Raw genomic sequence first — 18,948 nt, forward strand, 5'->3', positions numbered from 1 at the left:
CTGTATTATAATTATGTTTATAATAATAATAATACTTATTGTAACCATTGTTATAATTATATATATAACAAGAATTGAATCACCTTGTAGAAAAGGATCTCAAACAAAACTAGTTAATGACACAATGAAATATAAAATATTTGAAACTGGAAGTGACCATCGTGCTGTATTGAGCAAAATAAAAATGGCAATTAATGCCAAAAATAAGAGGCATAAAATAAAAAAATTTAAAAAAATCAAATGTTAAAATGGATAAAAATTCAACAGCACCCAGATTTGTCCATAACCAAACATAGAAACCATCTTGCTCAACAAATAAATAACATTTCTTATGCTAAAATTAGTTTACGTGAATAATGGCAAACATTTAAGAGAAGGAGCTCCAAAAGAGGTATTTGGAGAAAAGGTCTATAAAGACACAAAATTAAAAATACCATAGCAGATCTAAGAAGTTTGAGAGACACTTAAAGAAAATAAAAAAATATTATAAGAAATTTCTAACAAATAAAATTACTAAATCCTTACTGGAATATAAATAAACATGTAACAGGCCAATTTATGTGTGAAAGATGCTAAAGAAAAATCTTAATATGATTTCAGGAAAGATGTAGAAAGAAAGTAAAGCAAATGAAGTTAAAAATTCTTTGGAACTGAGTTCAAAATATCAAAAGAAGAAAATCAGAACTAGAGTAACCAAAGTTCAAACAGAAGAAAAGCATATATTTCGAAAGTATGGAGTAAACCTTCAGATGAATGCTACGTGAAGTAGATGAAGACATTGCTGAAAAAGAAGAAAAGACAGAAATGGGGAAAATTTTGGATGCTCTCTCTCTCTCTCTCTCTCTCTCTCTCTCTCTCTCTCTCTCTCTCTCTCTCTCTCTCTCTCTCTCTCTCTCTTGTTGAGTTTAAAAAGCCAAGGAAAATATCCAGTATAGAAAAGCAGCAAGTGTATATGAAATTACACCCAAAATAATAAAAGCTAGAGAGAAATGTCACAGTCGTTGCATCGCATTGCACAGAAATTGTTTTCCAAAAGACAAGTTCAAGAAAACTAGAAAAAGGAATTAAATACACCAATATACAAAAAGGGAAATAAAGGTGAAGGTAGTAATTACACAGGAATTTCAAACCTTACCACAGATTATATAGATTTTATTTGATAAAATCTATGCAATATTTTAGAGAAGATAATTAGAATTATTGTTGAATGTAACCTTAGTGAAGAATAATCAGGTTTCAGGCTAACAGGGAATGTTGGAATCATATATTTGCCAAGGTAAATTCTATAAAAAAAATCATGGGAACATAACAAGAGCTGGTATTTAGTACTTGATCTTGCAAAAAGCATATGACAAAATATGCTAGAAAACTACTTTTCCAAATATAAAAAAAAATGGAATCAGGGTAATCAACGAAATAAAAAATAGAAAATCTATAGTGATATTGAAGGAAGCATCGGAACAAGGTTTAAGTTTAAACTTACAGCATAGTTTACCTTATCTTTGCTTCTTTTTAAAATTTTTATGGACCATTTAATAAAAGAATGCAAGTTACTGGCAGAGTTTATTGAATGTGGAAAATATAAAAACATGATCATTAATGTACGCAGTTGATATTGTGCTATTAAGCAGTAGAATGCAAGATTGTTAAGAATCTCTGAATAAATTGAGAGATGTTTCTGTCAACTTGACATGAAAATTTGTTGCATAAAAATAAAAGTTATGAAATTTGGATTGTAGTCAAAATAAAGAAAGTTAATAATTCTGGTTATTTTGTCTGCATTTGGAGAAAGTTAATAACAGTCATTAATGATGATGGAAGATTATACAGTCAGTTCTGCTATAACGCAGTACATGTGTTCCTAAAAATCTCTGCGTTATAGTATTTCGCGCATTAAAAACAACAAGGCTTATGGGAAAAATAGGGATAGGGCAGAGCACTTAAAAAAAAAAAAAGTTCCATCTGGAAAGTAAAACGCTAAAAAAAAATCTTAAATTTCTAATAAATAAATAAATATTACAGTAAATATAGCACTTTATCTATATGTACACTTTATGTACGCTTACTTACATAGCTCAATTAATACTGTAATACTGTATATACATACTAATTGATATTTCTGTTCACTGACATTTTTTTATTGTAAAATTTAAAACAGTAAAAAAAGATAAGCAATCAATAACGATGAACATGGCATGCACAACTTGCACTAGTGAGATACGGAGTAACAAGTTTAAGAAGCTTAAAAAAAATAGGATGAAGAGAACATTCTGATAATTTATTTATGCTTTTTATATGATTGAAGATTTCATGGAAGAGGAAACACGTTTCATCATAACAACGTAAAAACCCACACAATTCCAGCTATCGGTGTTATTACAAATGCAATAAGATCAAGTTTACTACGCATTTAAAATTAGATTACACTAACAGAAAAGCCCAATAAACTGGGAACTGCAAATTATTATTCTTTTATGGTAGTGACTTCCAGAAATGTGCTCCTCTGCTCATGCTATCATGCCTCGCAAATTTCTGTTTGAACAGAAAATTGTGAGTTACTGAAAGCATGATTCAGCCTACAATATCACCTGTTATCTTGTGAATACAGAGAATGACAACGGTGTGTATCCGACCACTACAACTACAGTAAATATGAAATATAGTTCTCACATTTGATGTTTGGCATTTAAGATTCGTAAACTTGTATGTATTGCTGTGCAGGATGCTACGTTCAAGCTTGGTGCCAGGTTTTGAGTTCACCTGGTGAACTCAAAACAAAATTGCAGACAAAATCGCGCATGAGCCAACGCAAAAATCGTGTTATACTCACATTGTTCCTTAACATATCAGTTGTGTTGGAGCAAATTTGCATTGCTAAAATGCACGTCATAGCAGAATTGATGGTACATGAAATTAAGCAATGAATAACTAAAGAATATAGGAAGTCAGTTAAACAAATTTATTTGGAGCAAAAGAGAAATTAGCCTTTTATAACATAGCTGTTAAACCTATTTTAATCCAGTAGGTTGAGAACTGGGTAAGAAAGGAACTGATCAAAAATTTCAATCTTCAGAAATGGGAGTTTTAAGTAAAATAAATGAAACTATTCGAACAAAGTATAACAAGGTGATAGTACAAATGAAGAAAATATCCAATCTAAAGTAAGCAGAGCAAACTTAATATTAGGGCATATGGAAATGATGGGAGAGAATAATTTAAATAAACAAATATTCAAAGCAAAAATGGAGTATAAGTCTAGAGACAGACTCTGTCTATCTCTAAGCTTATACTGTCCATTTTGCTTTGAACATACTTGCTTGATACCATTAATCCAGGAAATTGGATTAATGGTATCAAAAAAAAAGTATTAGAGGAAAGAGGGCTTACTCCTGCTAAAGTTAAAGATCAAATAGCAAATTAGACAGAAAGGAGGAAAAACAGTGAATTTGACTATAGTGATGAAAATAAAACAACTATACATCCATTGACTATAACAGATTTGGATTAAGATGATGAATTGTTAATAATCCTATGTAATGCCCTTTACTAAACACATCAGAAACCATTAAGCATTCTGAAAATGATGAGCACATATATTCTTTTCTTATCTTTTTTGGTTTTTTTTTCATATCTCATTTAAGATGGATAGAGGTTAAAATAGGTGTTTCTGCAAGTCTCATTTACTGTTTCTTAGAAAAGGAATAAATTTCATTATTTTCACTCGCTATAGCCTATAAATTTAAAGAATAAATAAATAAATAAATATACAAGCATACCATAGCTTTAGCTACTTCATCTGAATTATCAGATTCTATATCAAATTCAAACTGTATCGCTTCATTCTCTTTATGTTTTTCCTTCCTTTTCTTGGGATCTAAAACACGCAGACGCAATTCTACTTTTGAACTGCTACTCTGTATGCTCTCATCTCTATTAACAAACTCTACTTTCAATCCCATATCATCTTGAAAGAACTCAAGTTGTAAAAGATCTTTAACAGTTGGCCTTTAAAGAGGGAAAAAACAATAATATTATCATAACAGAAACATGGGATAATTCAAAGCCAACATGAAAAGAAAGAAAACAACAATTTTAATATGAAAATTACATATCTTCTTTTACCAACTGAAAAAAAATTCACATTTAAAAATTAAATGGAATATTTTTTTAAAATGTAAGCTAGTTTGACTTGTGACAATCTATTCATACAATAAATACTTAACTTTTATATTTTATGTAGAAATTAAATTGGTTGGTTTCAGATGGAGATTGCAATTTTTTCATCTGGAAAAACAGATTTTATATCCATCGACAACAACAACAAAATTAAAAAAAGAAAAACTTGAGCATTCAGTATGTATAAATTGTAATAAAATGGCAGTTACCAAGCTTTCACTGAGAACAAAATACAATGAAATTAATAAATCAAGGGGAAAAAAATATCTATACATACACTATCATATCAAATCATCAGAATAGCTGATTTTTCTTTCTTTTATGCATTTAATTAAGTCTTCCTTAAATTCTTTAATTAGAGTACTAATCTGTCTTGATAATTCACCTAACAAATTTTAATGTTAATCTGCACTAAATTAATTTTTATGCTCCCAACAAAGAGTTTCTACAGATATCAAACTTTTACTGACTGCAGAGCAGATATCACATATATAACAATTCCAATTCATCTTGAGTAAATCAATCCCCAAATTATTATCTCCATACCTTCATTATTGTCAATCTCTTCATCTGAACCATCGTCAATGACTGAGTCTATGGTTGTACTAGCTTCCTCCTCTTCTTCAAAGTCAGCTGATGATATGTCTTTTCTATAAAGAATTTTTACATGGAATGCATTAAAGAATATTTAATGCATTCCACAAGCTAAGCACAACTGGTAAATAATGTGCAAAGGGGGCCAAATTTCTGCATTACTGATGCACCACCTGTTGTAGTGCCAACAAAGTCTTTATAAAGAAAACCAAACACGGCCAACTTAACTTTAAGAATTTTTCGGCATTTTTTGGATGATATTTTTCAGCTGACATCTTTCCATGAACTCTAACAAAGCCAAGGTCCCAAAACTTAATGTATTCATATATTGACAATTTCTTTTTGAAATCCACTCATCTAAAGTTAAGATAAATCTGGCTGTGCCAGTCCTGCAAGAAAATATTTCTTTAGTACCTTGCTTTCGAATTTTTTCTGCATAACCTATTACCATTTTTCTAACTGTATTTGGAGACTTTCGCATGTTTACATGGCCTCTAGATTTAAGTAGGCTGCAAATATCATATAACGTACAAATTTTAATGAACCCTAGCTACCCAGCAAGAAATAACAGCTGGCAAAGACTCGTCCAATTTCTTTCTTAAAATATGGAGTTATTTTGCACAAGCAGCAATATCTGATTTTTTTTAACAAAATCTGTTTAAAGAATTATCTTGATCTCTTTTACTAAATTTATTTTGTGTATGGTTTTTAGATGAGCATGCAACCCTCGTACTGCCACCTCATATCTCCACAATCCTTAATTTGACATATTACAGCATCCTTAATACATTCAAAGTATTTCCAAGAAGACCATTTCTTTCTTCCACTATTTTCCACTGAGGAGCTGTAAAATACTTATTTGTTATTACAAAAAAATATATATTTTTTGACATTTCTAGCTTTTTTTACACTAGACCAGCAGAATCTAATTTTGAGCATGATAAGTAGGGATTTTAGAGATTGTTAATTATACTAAATAATTATTATCCGAAAATGAACAAAGCTAACAGAATAAAGTTGAAATTTGTGAGAAAACCACAAAATTATTTTATGTTCTTGCAATTTTATAGTTTACTCAGATTTATTCACTACTGTTGTTGTTACATAAAAACAGTTATTATACTTTATTTACTTTAATTTACTATGACTGAATATTTTTAAGCAAAAGGAACAAACAGAGAAAATCTTGTTCAATCTATAGCAAACCAAGGCTGCGCAATGCTATGCACATTTCATATGAATGAAATGTATGGATATTTGCAAAAGACTAAACAATGGAAAAGCAAACCTTCTCCCACTAGGCATTTATAAATTTCCAGGAATCCTGAAATGAATAAATTTTTCCATTAAATTTCTGAAAGCTGGAAAATATTTTCTTAGAAAACATTTAATGATCATATTTGTGAGCAATTTAAGGGCCCTAGGATCAGTAAACTCAGTCAAGGTTAGATGACAGGGTATTTGAGCATGGAGGCAACAATGAGACGATGGGAACCGGTAAGTTTAAGAATGTCAGCCCTCCAGCTCTTCCATGAGAAATTCACCATGACAGAGCTGACAGGAGCACACATGGCAGTGCTGTGGATCTGTCTAAAGAGGGAGTCTCCAAGCATAACTACACCACTGGTCAAACACAAGTTAAGAGCAATGCAAATGTCTTCTGCGGATAGTGAGATTTTACTGGGCAAGGTGGGGTAATTGTCTAACAGTTGTCTCGAGCATACAATGGCGAGTTTAGAGATGAGGCATAAGAATTCCCCACTGTTCGAGACTGTATGGTCAGTGTTGCCTACAATGGGCAAAAGTAGTCCGGCGACAAATTTTGAAAGTTCATACGCTGGGGAATTACAACAAGAGACAATTGGTAGTAAAGGGATTCACAGCTTATGCACTTTCGGCAGTCCATAAAACTGAGGAAGTTGACCCAGTTTCGTGCAGCTGCCAGCATGTAGTTTTTTTATTTGATTTGATTTGATTTTTTATGGCGCATTGGCAGCTAAGGCCATAATGCGCCGAGTCAAATTTAAAATGCTACTAAACATTTTGGTAGCCAAGGCTACCACGTCAAGCAATTAATTTTAATGTAAAAAAGGTACAAATTAAAAGCATAAAAAGTATAACACTTAGATCTTTGTATAAAAATTAAAAGATTGTAAAAAGTTAAAGACGTCGGACATATTGTCTCTGTCACCTATTATCTGACTGAGTGTAAATGACTCAGTCAAATTATTAAAAGCGGTAAAACACAAGCGTCATGCTTCTATAAAAACAGGACATTCTATTAAAATATGACGGATGGTTAAAATAATGTTACACATCTTGCACATAGGTGGGTCATCCGCCCTCAGCAAGTAGGAATGGGTTAGATGACTATGACCTATGCGGAGCCGAGCAAGAACAACTTCCTCTCTTCGGACCCTACGTAGACTGGACTGCCATTGCATAATTACAGGCTTAATGTGATGTAGTTTATTTGTGGCCTGTCCATGCCAAGAATCTTGCCATTGGGAAAGTAATTTAGAACGTATTATTTGCCTGTAGTCTGTATAGGGGACTGACAGTGTGGATCCCAATGTGGCTTGGGATCCAGCAAAAGTGAAATATCGAATTCTAATTTCATGAGAGAAAAAAGAATCTGCCGGATCCTGGACAGGATCGGATGAGGGTTAAAACTCACCGATACCAGAGCCTGTAACACGCTCGATGAATCGCAATAAATAATATACCTCTGGTAGTCGCGATTTTTAATGTGATCTAGGGCTATTTGTATTGCATGCAACTCTGCAGTATAAATGCTAGTTTCTTGTGGGATCTTATAGGATAATGTTTTGTGAGGGAACACAACAGCAGATCCCACATAACATTCTAACTTTGAGCCATCTGTGTAGACTGGCAGAAAGTCAGAATACTGCTGTCTATGTGATGCAAAGAGTTGCTGGAAGACAGATGGCGGTGTAGTAGCCTTCTCTCAGATCTTAAGGGAGAAGTCGCAAGTTAGAAAATAAGCATGCCAGGGTGGAAAGAATTGCCTTGGTGACCGGGCAACGTTGTCTACCGTCAAGTTTAGCTCATTCAGCAGCCCTTGAATGCGAATACCAAAAGGTTTGTTGGCAGTCCGACGGGGGCTCAATAACGGATGGTCACGTGGGATGATCGGGCAGGAATTTTAATTTGAAGGCGTACTGTAAGGACAACTGCTTACGTCGAAGAGACAGAGATGGTTCATTTGCTTCAACGTAAAGGCTTTTAACAGGAGATGTGCAAAATGCTCCAGTGGCTGTCCAGATGGCTTGATGGTGGATTGGATCTAACCACCGAAGTGCACTATCTCTAGCAGAACCATAAACCTGAGACCCATAGTCGAGTTTGGAACGGACAAGTGCTCGGTAAAGACAAAGCAGGGTAGAACGATCTGTGCCCCATGAAGTTGACGAAAGGGCATGAAGGATGTTAAGCACTTTGACACATCTTGTCCTCAGCTGACGATTATGTTGTAAAAATGTCAGCTTCTTGTCGAAAATAAGTCCAAGGAATTTGAATTCTGCTACAACTGGGATGTTATTTTGTCCAAGCCTTAATTCTGGGTCAGGATGAAGATTACATTTGCGACAGAAGTGTACACAAACAGTCTTCTGTGACGAAAATCTGAACCCATTAGCCAACGACCAAGCTGTAAGATGATCAATGGTTTTCTGCAGTTGCCTTTCAATGACCCTCATATTGCATGAATGACAAAATATAGCAAAGTCATCAACATAGAGGGCATTGTTTACAGTGGGTGAGAGTTGTTCGTGATAGAGTTTATTTTGATTGCGAAAAGCGTGACACTTAGAACAGATCCTTGTGGGACTCCCTCTTCCTGAGAGAAAACTCGAGAGAGGGTGGATCCTAAACAGACTTGAAATTGGCGATTCGAAAGAAAGTTTTTAATAAAAAAAGGAAGGTTACCTCTAAGACCAAAGTTATGGAGGTCTTTTAAAATTCCAAATCACCAGGCTGTGTTGTACGCTTTTTCAATATCAAAGAAAATTGCTACCAAATGCTCGGATTTAATAAAAGCATCACAAATGGACATTTCCAATCGGATTAAATGATCCAGAGTGGATCTTTTTCTTCGGAAGCTGCACTGTGTCCTGGAAAGCAGACCATTTGTTTCTAAATACCATACAAGGCGTGCATTAACATTCTTTCCAGGACTTTGCACAAACAGCTTGTCAGAGCAATAGGACAATAGTTACTTGGATTGCTAGGATCTTTTCCTGGTTTTGGGAAAGCAAGGACGATAGCCCTTTGCCAGGAATCTGGAAATTGTTTGTGAATAAAAATTCTGTTAAACAAAACTAAAAGGTGATCCTTAGATTGTGGTGAGAGGTGTTTTAACATTTCGTAGTGGATGTCATCGGGCCCCATAGCACTTGCATGCGTGAGAAAGAGTGCTGCATTCAACTCTTCCTGTAAAAAGGGCTTGTTATACGATTCAAGTCCTTTTGAAGAGAAGTTTGGTGGGTTTTTCTCAATTTTCTTTTTCAGGGCCAAAAACTCTGCGGGAAAAGATGTTATTGCAAATGTTTTCCCTAAAGTATTTGCAACTGCAGTTTGATCTGCAATTGGACATCCGTTGTGCTTGAGGATGACTGAAGGGCATGGCGAATATTTTCCCTTCATTTTCCAGATCTTATCCCAGACTACTTTTGAGCTAGCAGCCTGAGTTATGGAAGATGTAAAATGAATCCAAGATTTCCTTTGGCTCTGACGTACATAACGCGCTTTCACACGTGCACGTTTGAATGATATTAAATTTTCAGTCGTGGGATATCAACGGAATATCCCCCAGGCTTTGTTTTGTGCTTTTTTTGCTGCCGTGCATTCTGAATTCCACCAAGGTTTGGGAAATAGTGGGAACCGGCTGGATGATTTTGGGATTGCAATTGCAGCTGCTTGGACAATCGTTTCTGTGACATACATGACTGCTTCATTGATTGGCTCCTGACTGACTGTAGTGATGTCAAGATTTGCCAGATATTGAAAGGCATTCCAGTCAGCCTGATCAATCTTCCACCGCGGTAAACTAAATGGCAAACATGGTCTACCACTAGTTAGGGTGGTTATCACGGGGAAGTGATCGCTTCCATATGGATTTTCTTCTACCTCCCAAGTAAGTGAAGGAAGGAGAGAAGGGGAGCAGATAGAAAGATCAATGGCAGAGAATGTACGGGTAGGCATGTGGAAGAAGGTGCTTGTTCCCACATTTAAGAGGGAGAGGTCACTGTCAGTGAGCATATGCTCTATGACTTGTCCCCTTCGATTGATGTTAGCACCACCCCACAGAGTATTATGTCCATTGAAATCCCCAAGAATTAAACAAGGGGAAGGCAATTGCATGATAAGATCATCAAGGCCTTTCTGGGGGATGTCAATCCCAGGTGGCAAATAAACAGAGCAGAGAGTTAATAAGAACCCCACTGTAAGGCGAATTGCTACAGCCTTGATGCTAGTTGTAAGCTGCAAAGGCTGAAATGGGATCTGGTTGCCGATGGGGATTGCGACTCCTCCGTGAGCAGGACCATCCACAATTCTATCCTTACGAATGATGGTAATGTTATACATGGTGGGGTCATCATTGCCTTTAAATAAGTCTCCTGTATGCAAAGGCAAGCTGGTTTGTGCTTTTGCAGGAGTGCCTTGATGTCATCAGTATTTTGCTGGAAACCACAACAGTTTCACGGTAGGAATTTAGCCATTATTTTGGCTTGGTGGGTCCATCAGGCGGCTTCCGAGGTGCTGAGGGCTTACCATTTTCAGTTTTGGCTTTATCCTTCGTGGGGAAGTAGGGACGCTGTCCAGTGTCCATTTCCTCCTCAGCAAAGAGATCCAAAACTGAGTCCTCTTGTACCTCCTTATTCTTTTCTTTCGAAATTGCTTTTTTTTTACTTGTGGAGCATTAGGAGTTACCGATATAGGAGTGGCAGCTGATTGGTCCTTCTGTGCAGGTTTTTGAAAACTTAAGAGATAACATGCGATGGGAGTAAATGATTCATTTGGAGGGATGGTCACGTCCGTCTGAGTTCCAATGGAACATCTCCCTGCTACCTTCTGGGCATAGGTAGGTTTGTTGATGTTGAGAGGTTTCACCGCTTTCCTTGCCTCTTGGTATGATATGATTAGCTCTGCCTTCAGCCGTTGAATTTCTTTTTCTTCTTTCCACCTCTGACATGCTCGTGAATAGGCTGGATGTTCTCCCTCACAGTTAATGCAGGTGGGTTTTGTCGCTGAACATGCTGTTGTTTCGTGGTCCTTTGCACCACATCGGGCACATGCAAGGACTCCATGGCAGGCCATTTGAGAATGTCCATACTTCTGGCATTTAAAACATCGTAAAGGGTTCGGAACATATGGACGCACTGAACAGTTGATGTAGCCAGCTTTAATCTCATCAGGAGGTTTGGGCGAGTTAAAAGTCAGGATAATGCTCCTGGTTTTAACAAGTTTCCCATCCCTACGCGCACTAATTCTCTTGATGGCAATAACTCCCTGTGGTTTCAATTCTAAGCAGATTTCCTCCTCGGATACGTTGAGAAGGTCCCATTCTGAAATGACACCTCTTGATTAATTGAGTGTTCTATGCGATGTCACTGTTATGGGTACTCCTCCGATTGATGTTGCTCGGAGTAGCTGCTCAGACTGCCTATCAGTTTTAGTTTCAATTAAAAGGTCTCCAGAAAGGAGCCTTTTAACTGATTTGGGTGAACCTGCTAACCCATCTAACCCTTTTTGTATAAAAAAGGGTGACATTTAACCAATCGGTTTTTCACTGGTGGAGTGTATAATTAGGAACCTTGGGACAGGCCCTGATGGTATTTCAGTTCGCTGCCTCTTTGTACTAATAATACTATCTCTGTCTTCATCTCTGTTTGCAGATAGGGACCGGGTTGGGGCCCCCTGAAGGAGTAAGTTTATCAGGATTCATGTAAATTTTAAGTGGTTCAGTGCCCGGGCTCCCCACTCACCATGGAGCCCAAAGGGATGCCCACTACCCGGCATGCAATAAATGCGCTCGAAAGTGGAACACCAGGGCTACCCAGACACCATACCCGCACCGTCGCCAGCCTGAATCCTGTCCCTCGGACCATGAGGGTAGGGGCATGGCATTGACACGGTTGACCCTCGCAGGGAAGCCTACTAGCTGATTGATCCTAGCCGGGCCTTCCAGGACCACTCGTCTTGTCGAAGCAGGGGCCAAAGTGGTGTATTGAAGCTGGGCCCCTCAACCACCAGGATCCCCCTTTCCGAATTTCCATGGGTCGCAGCGCACGGCAAACACGCCGGATTCCATTGATGTCAGCCTGGAACCTGAGCTGTGGGTGCTGGATCCCAGTGATGCTAGTCTGGAAGTCCAGCAGCATCACTGGGAGATCCCCTCACCACGTCCAGGTGCCCACATCGAGGGGCATGTAGTTGTTGAAATCATCTTAGATTTTAACCAGAAGTAGACTAGACTGTTGACAGTGGCCTCCCAACGCTCCAAGACTTTGATGGGAGGGGGTCATCCTCCCATTAAGGAAATTTGTCACTGCACTTCTTTCGCCTCTCATAGGCAACACCGACCATATGGTCTTGAATGGTGGGGAATTCGTATGCCTCATCTCTAACCTTGCCATATCTGAAGACCAGGTCATCATGGCCTTGTTTCATGTTGTCTCTTCATTCACATCAGTCGCAGTTCAACAAGCCATTGCGTATGTAAAACAACTGCTAGACAATGACCTCACCGTGCCCAGTAAAGCTTCACTATCTGCAGAAGACATATGCACTGCTCTCAACTTGTGTTTGATTGGCGGTGTAGCCATTTAGCATTAGTAGAGGCATATGATGCAAGAAAGCAAGCTTATGCAGCATCAGTCAAAAAAAAAAAAAAAAAACCCACTTCCATTTCACCACTCCGTTTGTTCGAAATACCTGTCCAGCTGAGCCTTAAATTTATTTAGGCTAACAATTTCCACAACCAACTACCTGTTGGCAAAAGGCAAATTTCCGCACATCTATCCTACATCTGTCTTTCCTCAATCTGAATTTATGCCCTCTCAGGTGATTGTTCTTAGCAAGAGGAAGAATCCCATCGGCATTGAGCATGCTCAAACCATTCAAGGCTTTATACACCTCTATCAGATCACCACGCCGGTGCCTAGTCTCCAGACACTGTAATTTGCAAAACTTAAGCCTTTCTTCGTAAGAGCAACCCTTTGTTCCATTCACTAATCTTGTTGCCACAGCTCTACATCCTTCTTGAAATGAGGCTCCAGACCTGTATACAGTACTCAAGGTGTGGCCTGACCATTGCCTTATACAAGGGAATAATCACCTCCTTATCCCTGCTAGAAAAATTCCTGTATATCATTTACAAGACACGAGCTACTCTTGCAGCCTGTCTGCACTGCTCAGAGAACTTCATATCTGCCTCCAGAATTACCCCCAGGTCCTTTTCATTCTCTACCACCGTCAATGTAGTACCACAGAGTTGATACGTTGCTCTGGGGTTGCTGTTTCACATATGTAGTACTTTACATTTGTCAATGTTAAACTTCATTTGCCACCTCTCAGCCCATCTGCTCAACCTTTCCAGATCCTGTTGCAGCAGCATAGCGTCAGTAGTGTCCTTAACAACCCTGCCAACCTTTGTATCGTCTGCAAACTTGGACATTAAGCTTGATATACCATCATCAATATCAGTTATAAATACAGAAAACAATAATGGACCGAACAATGAACCCTGAGGGACTTCACTAATAACATTAGTCCACAATGAGCAGTGTACATTGATTATCACTCTCTGTCTTCTCCCCCTCAACCATCCCTTTATCCATAGCAGCAATTTCCCTCCAATGCCACACTGCTCCAGTCTTCCACGTACAGCAGTATCAAAAGCCTTTCTAAGATCCAAATATATAATATCAAAGTTATTCCCTGCAATCCAGTTCTTTTGTGGCTGCATCATAGTATCCAATCAAATTGGTCAGGCAAGACTTTCCCTTAACAAAACCATGCTGTGTCCGAGCTATAACTGAAGTCTTGTCTAGATGATTCTGCAGTGCTTCTTTAACCAGTGCCTCCATTAATTTTTCTGGAACAGATTGGTTGGTTGGTTGATTTAGATTTTATTGGCGCATTAGCATCTAAAGCTATAATGCGCCAAGACCAGGTAATATATAAAAATTTATTCTCTCAGTGACCTAAGTAGTTAGGCCACCATGTCCAGATATATAATAAAAGAAATAACAATAACGTAAAAATTTTAAATACGAGTAAAAACCTTTATTGATTTAAAAAAGCTAAAAACAGCAGACACATTGTCATTGTCAGATAAAATCTGACTGAGTGTATACGGCTCAGTCAGATGGTTAAAAGCGGTAAAACGGATATTGCTAAAATCTGGACAGTCAATTAAAAGGTGTCTAATCGTTAAAATTGTGCCACAGGACACACACATAGGAGGGTCATCAGCCCTCAGCAAAAACGAATGAGTTAAACGACTGTGTCCTATGCGGGTCCGGGCAAGAACAACTTCCTCCTTACGATTCCTGCGCAGACTTGACTGCCACGGTTCAATTACAGGCTTTATACGATATAATTTATTCGCAGTCTGTCTATTCCACGAATCCTGCCATTGGGAATATATCTCTTGGTGTATTATTTGCCTGTAGTCTGTATAGGGGACTGACAATCAGCGGTTATTATTGGGAATTGCTGATTTGGCTGCGGCGTCAGCCAAATCATTTCCCCTAATCCCAATGTGGCTGGGAATCCAGCAGAAGCGAATATCATATTCACGTCCACGGAGGAAATGAATCTTCTGCTGAATACTAGACAGAACTGGATGAAGATTATATCTCACAGATATTAACAGCCTGTAACATGCTGAGAGAGTCGGAATATAAAATGAACCGTTGGTATTGGCATTCACTAATGTGATCCAAGGCTAACTCTATAGCGTGCAGCTCTGCAGTAAATATGCTGCATTCAGAGGGAATCTGCTCCGATATAGAGCTGTCTGTAAAGACAGCAGCAGATCCCACATATGAGTCCGACTTCGAACCGTCTGTGTAGACTGGTGCGAAGTCGGAATATTCAGTTCGGTGTGCTGAATGAAGCTGCAGGTAGACAGATGATGGAGTGTCCGACTTTCCCCAATTTCTAGGAGATAAGTCACATGCCGGGACATGAGCATGCCAGGGTGGAAAGTGTTGCTTTGGTGTTTGGGCAACCTTGTCTACCTTGATATTAAGTTCTTTGAGTAGCTCTTGGAGACGAATACCAAAAGGACGAGTGGCAGTCTTATGGTATTGTATAAATTTTCCCATCGTGGCTCAAAAACAAATGGCCACGTAGGATGGTCTGGCAGGGATTTCAGTTTTAAAGCGTACTTTAAAGACAACTGCTTACGTCGAAGCGATAACGGTGGTTCGTTTGCTTCAACGTATAAGCTCTGGACAGGAGATGTGCGATATGCTCCAGCAGCAATACGTAGGGCCTGATGATGGACGGGGTCCAGTCATTGCAGGACACTGTCTCTGGCTGAGGAATATACCTGGGACCCATAATCTAGTTTGGATCGGACAAGTGCACGGTAAACCCAAAGAAGGATATATCGGTCTGCTCCCCAAGATGTAGAGGAGAGCGAGCGGAGAATATTAAGCCCACGTGTGCACTTTGTGCAGAGTTGACGGATATGATCCAAAAACGTCAATTTTTTATCGAATATGAGTCCCAAGAATTTTACGTTCGCTGCTACTGGAATAGCATATTGTCCGAGCCTTAATTCGGGTTCCGGATGAAGATTACGCTTACGACAAAAGTGTACGCAAACGGTCTTCTCCAGCGAGAACCTGAAGCCATTGGCAAGTGCCCAGGAATTCAGACTATTGATGGCTTTCTGCAGTTGCCTTTCAATAACCCTCATGTTGCATGACTAACAAAAAATGCTAAAGTCATCAACATAGAGGGCACTGTTTACAGTTGGAGGAAGTTGTTCTGTGATTGAATTTATTTTGATGGCGAAAAGCGTGACACTTAATACTGATCCTTGTGGTACACCCTCCTCTTGGCTGAAGGAACGAGAGAGTGAGGATCCCACACGAACTTGGAAAGATCGATTGGCTAAAAAGTTTTGAATAAAAAAGGGGAGATGCCCTCTAAGTCCTAGGCTATGTAAATCTTTTAAAATGCCAAATCTCCAAGTTGTGTCATATGCTTTCTCCATGTCAAAGAACACTGACACCAAGTGTTCGCGTTTTAGGAAAGCATCCCGGATGGATGTTTCCAGTCTAATAAGATGGTCCAAAGTGGACCGGTTCCTTCGGAAGCCGCACTGGATGTTGGAGAGAAGGTCATTTGATTCTAAATACCATATTAAACGAGAATTGACCATTCTCTCCAGGATTTTGCACAAACAGCTAGTCAGAGCAATAGGACGATAATTGGTAGTGACTTTTGGATCCTTTCCTGGCTTAGCAAAGGCAAGAACGATTGCCTTGCGCCAGGAATCCGGAAACTGCCCTTCAATAAAGATTCTGTTATATAGAAAGAGCAGATAATCCATAGATTTTGGTGAAAGATGCTTAATCATTTCATAATGGATGCCATCTGGTCCAACAGCACTTGCTTTGGAAAGAGCGAGGGCTCTTTTCAGTTCCTGAATAGTGAAATCCCCATTGTAGGAATAAATGCTCTTAGATTTAAAGTTAAGTGCCTGTTTTTCGATTTTATATTTCAGGACCAGGAACTCTGGGGAATATGAAGATGTTGGAGAATGTTTCCCCAAGAGAATTGGCTATTGCAGTTGGATCTGCAATAGCGCATCCATTATAATCTAGGATTGAAGAAGGGTGGGATGGATATTTTCCTTTCATTTTCCGGATTTTATCCCAGACTACCTTAGAGTTGGTAGACTGGTTAATAGATGATGTAAAACGGATACACGATTCCTTTTGACTCTGACGGTGGATATATCGTGCTTTGGCTCGTGCACGTTTAAAGGCTATAAGGTTGGTCGTGGTAGGATATCGGCGGAATATCCCCCACGCTTTGTTTTGAACCTTTTTTGCTGCTGTGCATTGTGAATTCCACCAAGGTTTGGGAAATGGTGGAAACCAGGCAGATGTTTTTGGGACAGCATTCGCAGCTGCTTGGACAATGATTTCTGTGATGTACTTTACTGCGTCATTGATAGGCTCCCGACTGACTGTACTGAGGTCAAAATTTGCCTGATGTTGGAAGGCATTCCAGTCACCCTGATCAAACTTCCACCGTGGTAACCTAAAAGGAAGACATGGTCTCCCAATGTGTAACGAGATTATCACAGGGAAGTGATCACTTCCGTATGAATTCTCCTCCACTTCCCAAGTGAGTGAAGGGAGTAGAGAAGGGGAGCAGATAGAGAGATCAATGGTAGAAAAAGTACGGGTAGGCATGTGGAAGAAGGTGTTTGTTCCAGTATTTAGAAGGGAGAGGTCATTGTCAATGGGCATACGCTCTATGACTCGTCCCCTTCCGTTGATGTTAGCACTACCCCACAGGGTGTTATGTCCATTAAAATCCCCAAAAAGTAAGAAAGGGGGAGGCAACTGCATTACAAGATCATCAAGGTCTTCCTGGGAGATGTCAGTCCCAGGTGGCAAATAAATAGAGCAGACCGTTAATAAAAATCCCACTGTAAGGCGAATTGCAACAGCTTCTATGCTAGTTGTAACTAGCAAGGGCTGAACTGGGGTCTGGTTTCCCACAAGGATAGCCACTCCTCCATGAGCAGGACCATCCGCAATTCTATCCTTACGAAAAATTGTGGGGTTATGCATTGTGGGATCATCATTTGCCTTTAGGTAAGTCTCCTGCAAGCAAAAGCAAACTGGCTCGTGCTTTTGCAGGAGGGCCTTGACGTCATCAGTATTTCGCCGGAATCCACGACAATTCCGCTGTAGGAATTTAGCCATTATTTTGGCTTGGTGGGTCCATCAGGCGGCTTCCGAGGTGCTGAGGGCTTACTTTTATCAGTCTTGGGTTTACCTTTTTTGGGGAAGAATGGACGCTGTCCCGTGTCCATTTCTTCCTCCGCAAAGAGTTCCAAGACTGAATCTTTGGGTACCTCCTTCTGCTCGACATCCATGTTTACTTGGGTAGTAGGGGAGACTTCCACTTTCTTATTCTTTTCTTTCATAATTACCTTTGTTACTTGTGGAGCATTAGGAGGTAACGATATAGGAGTGGCAGCTGATTGGTCCTTCTGTGCAGGTTTTTGAGAACTTAAGAGATAACGCGCGATGGGAGTGAAAGACTCCTTTGGAGGAATGGTCATGTCCGTCTGAGTTCCGACGGAACATCTCCCTGCTACCTTCTGGGCGTAGGTAGGTCTGTTGATATTCAGGGGTTTCGCCGATTTCCTTGCCTCCTGGTATGATATGTTTAGCTCTGCCTTCAGCCGTTGAATTTCTTTTTCTTCTATCAGACTGTGGCATGTTCGTGAGTAGGCCGGGTGTTCGCCTTCACAGTTAATACAGGTGGGTTTTGCGGCTGAAAATGCTGTTGTTTCATGGTCCTTTGCACCGCATCGAGCACATGCAAGGACTCCACGGCATGCCATTTGAGAATGTCCATACATCTGGCATTTAAAACACCGTAAAGGGTTCGGAACGTATGGACGAACTGAACAATTGATGTATCCAGCTTTAATCTCGTCAGGAGGTTTAGGAGAGTTAAAAGTCAGGATAACGCTCCTGGTTTTAACAATTTTTCCATCCCTTCGCGCAGTAATTCTCTTGACGGCAATAACTCCCTGTGGTTTTAATTCGGAGCAGATTTCCTCCTCGGTTATGTCGAGAAGGTCCCACTCCGAAATGACACCTCTCGATGAATTGAGTGTTCTGTGTGGCGTCACTGTTATAGGTATTCCTCCGATTGATGTTACTCTGAGATGTTCTGATTGCCTGTCATTTTTAGATTCAATCAAGAGATCCCCAGAATGAAGCCTCTTAACTGATTTGGGTGAACCTGCTAACCCATCTAACCCTTTTTGAATAAAAAAGGGCGACATTTTACCAATCGGTGTTTCATTGGTAGAATGCATGATTAAGAACCTTGGGACAGGCCCTGATGGTAATTCAGTTCGCTGCCTCTTTTTAGCAATAATGC

General features: G+C 39.3%; 1 protein-coding gene across 5 annotated transcripts in view; it reads right to left on the reverse strand.

The window, feature by feature from the left end:
- LOC150088826 (uncharacterized) overlaps nucleotides 1–18,948 on the reverse strand; it is a 518,204-nt gene that overhangs the window by 231,401 nt on the left and 267,855 nt on the right. For all 5 annotated transcript variants that reach the window (XM_090369685.1, XM_090369682.1, XM_090369683.1 and 2 more), the window contains exon 8: nucleotides 3,777–4,005. In XM_090369685.1, coding sequence (XP_090225811.1) covers nucleotides 3,777–4,005 — 229 coding nt within the window. The remainder of the gene's footprint in view (nucleotides 1–3,776; nucleotides 4,006–18,948) is intronic.

The sequence above is a fragment of the Mastigoproctus giganteus genome, chromosome 3 (genome assembly GCF_048544385.1).
Source record: "Mastigoproctus giganteus isolate SK-2022 chromosome 3, ASM4854438v1, whole genome shotgun sequence".
In the NCBI taxonomy this organism is placed as follows: domain Eukaryota; kingdom Metazoa; phylum Arthropoda; class Arachnida; order Uropygi; family Thelyphonidae; genus Mastigoproctus; species Mastigoproctus giganteus.